Source organism: Wasmannia auropunctata, unplaced genomic scaffold, assembly GCF_000956235.1.
Source record: "Wasmannia auropunctata unplaced genomic scaffold, wasmannia.A_1.0 LD313125.1, whole genome shotgun sequence".
Classification (NCBI taxonomy): Eukaryota; Metazoa; Arthropoda; class Insecta; order Hymenoptera; family Formicidae; genus Wasmannia; species Wasmannia auropunctata.
In genome coordinates, this window is record NW_012049765.1 from 29,927 (window position 1) to 36,408 (window position 6,482).

Consider the following 6,482-nt stretch of genomic DNA (forward strand, 5'->3'; position numbering starts at 1 on the left):
ATTGGCTTTCTCGTTCTGCGTAAAGGTTAAAATGATAATTTAAATATACTATCTATAAAATAAAAAAATTAAAAAAAATTAACTTACATTAAGCAAAATATAGATATTAAATAGATGACTGAAAAAAAAAAAAAACAAAGCTTATGTTTTTTTCTTCACAAAAAACGTATTTTATAAAAAAAAAACTATCTGGTTTTTTTTCTATTTACATCTCTAGGCTCACTCTCTCGGGACAGTGGCAAATTCGTTGGCTCGACAAAAAAAATAACAGTCCTTCTGCCCCGCCTCATTATCCCCCTCCGAAGCCATCATCTTCAGCAAATTTGGCTAAATCGACCGTGTTTTTTACTTTGTGCAGAAAAAGGAATCTCCTAGCGTTCGGAATTATTCTGATCTGTTGCCATGCCTGGGCGATTGAGACAGACGATAATTGTAAGTGTTCATCTCCTCTAACATTTCTCTCTCTCTCTCTTTCTCTTTCGGAAGATGTACACTGAATAATGTTTCGCCAGAAATATATTGCCTTTTTTTGCAATAATATCACGTCCCTGTATCCGGTCTATTTTTGAACAGTCTACTTTTAAGCTGCCTAATTTGAACATTCTATTTTTCAGCCGTCTGTTTTGGATATTTATTCCTTCGTGGAAGGATTTTTGATAAAAAAGATTTTAGACATTATATAATTGAATAAGTCTATTTATGAATGGGATTTGTTTTCGCGCGGTCTATTTCTCATCAATATCAATTTCCACTCTCCGCAGAAATGTTATATTTTGCGCTTTTTTTTTTTATAGTTCTGTAAATTCTCTTGACAACGATAATATTCCATCTTGAATACTGTCGCATCAACGATCATTGTTATTCAATATAGAATATTCAATATGTCGTTAACATTCATATGTTTAACGCTGATTATACATAACGCATATATTCAGTTGTAGGGACCGCGTTTAAAACACACTTAGAAAAAGATCTCGATCAGAACTTAAGGTCCTTGCGAAAAGGAGGCTCAGGAATTCCGGATCCGTTCATCAAGGACAAGATATCCTTCGAGCTTGATGCGGGTATAATAAAGTGCGTATCAGTGTGACTTTTGAAGTGAACGCGCGTTGACTGCGAGCGCGTTAAACCAATATATATCACCCCTAGGCCGACAAAGAATGTCATCACAATTATATTTTTCAATCGATATTTCTTACTTTCTAAATTGTTGTCATATATTATTGCGGTAGATTATATGTTCACACTGAAAGAGAGGTGTGTACTTTAATACTACAGTGTGGCCGCGGGCATATTAATTTAACGTGTGTCACGCTATGTCTCGACACGACAGGCACGTCTCGGCACGTCAACGTGCTAAAAGAAAACGATATCTCGTAATTAGGAACGTACGCCATACGGAACAAAGTTTAATAACTGCAATTTCTTTATTTTTCTCGTCGTACACCTCAGGTTTTATGGGCTTCTCTCGAATGTCAATGTGACTGGCTTGTCCACCAAAATAGTCAACCGTGCTGATATCAGACCATTAGAATTGCGGGCCGAAGTGAACTTGACTTGGCCGTTAGTCAATGCACGTACTGGTAATTATGGTATAAACGGTAGCGTTGTTTGCTTCCCACTCAATGGAAAAGGAGAGATGAAGTAAGTATTTTTCTAAAATTTTTTCGAGAGAAGTTATTTATAATTATTATATTATTTCGCAACGAGAGTTCGCGATTTTCGAATACCCACGTATATAGTACACAAAAAGGGATCTCGCTGGCAATTTTTGCGTTCTATTAATTTGTCAGTATAAGAGACGGAAGAAATTAAATCTGCGCTTTCAGCGAAAGTGCATTAGTTTCAATCATTATTACAATAATATACTAATTATCTTTACCGCGTCGTGATTAAAATATAAAATAATATGTTTATTGTCGTACCTTAATTATATTACGATGAGAGAAAGATCGTTCCGATCTGTCCTCATGAAGAACGTGCGATTCTTTCATTCCGCGTGCTTCATCTATGTACACATTTAAATACAATGCTTGAAATACGCATGTGAAAGAAATGCGAGCTTCACGGGGATGACTGACAATAAGTTGGCTATTTTTCATTCAGGCGCTTTCATGACTTTATCAAGTGACGCCGACAAAGTGTGCGTTATTAATTCGTGACTGATTTTATAATGTGTGCCTCGCGCGAAACACGCGATCGCGCCGATCTCGCATTCAGCCTTCTTACGGTAGTCATAAGCGTCCCTTATAGAACGCGAAGCTCAATCGAGATTGCTTTGACGGAAATTTAAACACGGACTTTTTTTCCTGGAGATTTAAATAATTCATCATTCCGCTATTAAATTCAACGATAAATTTGTATTTGTACAGATCTCTTTAACGCACTCAAAATCAGGAAAGGAGAAATCTTTGTGTGGTAGCGTTTATTTAAGATTTAAAGTAATTAATTATTTTATTGTTAAATAGTCCTTTTTTATAATTAATATTCTATTCAAAATTACAATACACAAGGACACATTTCTTTTTGATAATTTAGAATAAGTTTTTTTAAATAAAAATTTAACGTCATAAAAAATTTAAAGCTAAAAAGGCGCATTTAGCGAGCGTACTATCATCAGCTCTACTGCAATTGCATTCTATTCGTGTTTGGCGTCTAATGAGAACGATAACAGTATATTGACGCAACAGCGCTAAACAGCACTGACAGCGTGACCAAAAAGAAACGCGTCTACGTATTACATATATCTATACAGGGTGTTCCAAAATTTGCGAATCAAAATATTACAGAAAGTCTTCAAAAAATTAAGTGCAAAACGAATTTGTAAATTTTTAATTTAAGCAGTAGTTTTTGAGATATAAGAGTTTAAATTTAGCCGATTATAGATTACGATTAAACGGAAACATATCCGTGAATGCGTCGATAGTGTTAGTGGTCGCGCACTTCACGCGACTACTAATCTATAATTAAATACTAATTTATAATTGGCTAAATTGAAACATTTATATCTCAAAAACTATTGCTTAAAATAAAAATTTACAAATAATTTTTTTATTTAATTCTTTGAAGACTTTCTTGCTATGATATTTTGATTCGCGAATTTTGGGACACCATGTGTATTTAATTTTCAGTGCAACCGTGCGTAACTTCACATTTACAATTGACACAACGTTAAAATTAAAGGGTCTTCAACATATTCAAATTAAAAGTATGAAAATGGAACTTTCCTTGAGAGCATTAGAAGTAAGTAATTAAGCTTACAATTTTGATTAATTCTCTTCTGCCTTTTGCAGTGGCGATCCTCAATTACTCGCATCTAACAATTGCACAATTAATGTCAAATATAAAATAAATGACTTAAACGTTTTTAGATAACATTCTTCTGCAAACAAAATATGTATACATAATTAAAAAAAATTCTTTTAATAGTTCTTATACAAGATATCCCGAAATTCACGAATCAAAATACTATAAGCATAAAAAAGTGCTAAAAAAAACATGTTATAAAGATATTTGTCATTTTTTACGTTCCGAGCAGTAGTTTTTGATACAAAAACGTTAAAGGCTGTCTAATTACAGATTACAGTTAAACGGCCGTGAGTCAGGCAATTCTTTTAACGGCTAATTTGTGTATGATATTGTGTATAATATTCACTGAAAAGTACGAATAAAGTATGGCGATAATATGAATTAGAATAATGACACACCATGAAGTTGCATTCAAGTGACATACATTATTAGCCATTTCTCTTTTCACTACAATATTTCTAATTATTTAAATTTTCTATTTATCTTTCAAATTAAACTTATCCTTATCCTTATTGCAACTCAAATCTTATTGATATTTTCTATAAATATACAAATTAGCTTGTATAAATTAATAACATACTAATAATATATTTCCGATGAAATTGTGAAATTTGTGACGTTTACATCGATGCGCGACTTGCAATAAAGGGCCATTTAACTGTAACCCGTAAGTGGTCGATTTTTAAACTATTATATGTCTCAAATTACTTTGTAAATTGCTCGGTCCAAAAATAAATGTGGCAAATGCTTTTATAACTTATTTTTTTGAAAACCTTCTTGCAGAAATATTTTGATTTGCGATTTTCCAGATGCGCCGTATATCTCTCAAAATAAATTTTAATTAAATATAGGAAATAAAAAAGAAAACAACAAAAAAGTCAAATATCTAATAAAAACTGATTCAAGTTATAACGTTTTGCATTTCTTAAATTTGATGCAATTTGATTATACAGAATGTAATCCTAATTTATTTTCAACAACTGATTATAAAATCTTTCCAAATTTTCAATCAAATTTTCTTTCCTTTCAATTCTACATTTTAAACATTAAATTTTTTCGTATTAACGCCCTATCTTTCATGTAAAAATATGAATTTATATTACAATTTTTGTCACCTCATACATATTTAATTTTTTAAATCATAAACATAATTTATTAATTTGTAATTGTAATACGTTAGTTAGTAGTGAAATTAATTTCTTGATTAAATCAATAATTATCCGACAAAATTGCCATTTGTACGATATTGAATTAAAATTCCCACGTCGTTTCTTGCCTTCTATGGTATAATATGGTATAAATTCACAATCAGTCGCCACTGCTGCTGGCAGAGATATCGATCTTTTGCAAACAGCCACTATAGAAAAAATTCGAAAAATATACAACTCACTTAAAATTAGCTAAAAAATTTATTACTGCGCTTCCACAAACTTATTGATTAATAAGTATATGTATTTATATTGTTAAACAATATATATTAAAGTAACAATGTAGATAATAAAAAGATTAAGCAGAATAAAGAAATAAGTTTACTACGAAAGTAGTCGATTACTTTAATCATGACATTTCCATGAAAACTGATTTAATTTTTACCACGTCTTGATAAATTATTTATTTTAATTGGAAAAAATTACAAGAAATTTGAAACGACGTGAATAAAAGCTCAATAGAGATAGGGAAGCTAGATTCAAGTTATAACGTCTTTCATTTTTCAATCACTTTGATTGTGCGGAATGTAATCTTAATTAGTTTTCTGTTACTAATTATTTTCGTTTTGCTAAATTTGCAACAAATTTTTTTTTCCTTTTGCCCGCAGCTTCACGTGACAGGTCTCATCAACGACCAGATATCTGAGGCATTGAGCAAGATGATCTCCAACTTGGTGTCTAAACTCATCAATAATTACCAAAAAATAATTGGAGAAAACACTATTAATTTAATCGTCATGAATAGAATCAACAATTATCTGTTAACTGTAACGATCATCGAGCTGATGAAAAAACTAGGTGATCTAGGTATTCTCTAGAGTTCAGTTTTATAGTTGTTCGACTATTGTTATTATATTGTAATTCATTAGTACTGGATTTTATTAATTAGAATCAGTGTAGATGCGATGGAGATATAGATTTAAGCCTTTGAGTCCGATCAGAATTCTAGTTTTATTCAAGTATACATATGTTTTAATTTTTATACGAGAATACGTCCGTGCGCGTCAGTGTTTTCCAGCCGAATCGTTACATGTTCTCTCGCGATCGGTCATCTGACTTGTCTTTCGAGAGCTTGCTTTGTCTTACCACTGTTCGTACAAATACATTTAAATTTTAAAGCTCTGATGACGTTGCTCTTTCCTTAACTGCGCGTGCAGCTTAGAGTAATTGTTTGGAGATTTTTATTTGTATCAATCCGGCGCATACAGTATTATTAATTTGCTCGATACAAAAACGTTATAAAAATTGCAATTTAATAAATCAATATTTTTTGAAATTTCAAGCATTATGCTCTCATTTCGCCAAGGAACCTGTGTGCTTTGAATGTTTGTCTCTGTGTTAACGCTTTATACCTAACAGCTGAGCAGGTCGGTGAACCCGTCAGCGTGAACACTTCTATCTTTCTTACTATTCTCACGAATTTTCAACGCGGATTAAATTTAATTAAATTGCAACTGGAGTAGTAGCGACTCAAAGGTAATTTATCTTTTTACATTATTTTTTATACTATTAAGATTAATATATTTTAATATTTCCGATCGTAAGGCACGCAGAAGTAGAAAAATAAAAGCACTTTTATTATGCAATTCAAATCCAAGCTGTCAATTGAGCCTATTAGTAGAGCCTAGAAGTTGATCGGTTTAGCCGTTATCGAAATCCGAGAATCTCTGGTACTCGCAACTTACCGGCTCGTGTAAATAGACTCGATTTCACGCGTACTCTTTAGCGTCGATCGTGTCTTTTGATTAGGAGATTTCATGGATCCGACGATCTACATGTAAGTTTTTATATAAGGATCGTGGCTCGCGGTAAGTTTCTCAATCACAAAGTCGCCCGTACTTATATTGTCTCTTATCGTACATAATGCACACGAGTCCGTGTGCAAGTGCAAGGACAATTGCACAATTGCGCGCGACACAAACGACTTATAACTTACAAACGATTCGTACGTAATGATCGCGGACG

General features: G+C 32.4%; 1 protein-coding gene across 1 annotated transcript in view; it reads left to right on the top strand.

Moving 5' to 3' along the window:
- LOC105460948 overlaps nucleotides 1-5,639 on the top strand; it is a 6,042-nt gene extending 403 nt beyond the window's left edge. Inside the window, exons 2-6 of the mRNA XM_011707444.1 lie at nucleotides 359-432; nucleotides 936-1,074; nucleotides 1,453-1,644; nucleotides 3,132-3,243; nucleotides 5,126-5,639. Of these exons, the coding sequence (XP_011705746.1) occupies nucleotides 359-432; nucleotides 936-1,074; nucleotides 1,453-1,644; nucleotides 3,132-3,243; nucleotides 5,126-5,335 (727 nt within the window). The 3' untranslated portion in view covers nucleotides 5,336-5,639. The remainder of the gene's footprint in view (nucleotides 1-358; nucleotides 433-935; nucleotides 1,075-1,452; nucleotides 1,645-3,131; nucleotides 3,244-5,125) is intronic.
- Nucleotides 5,640-6,482: the final 843 nt, after the last annotated feature.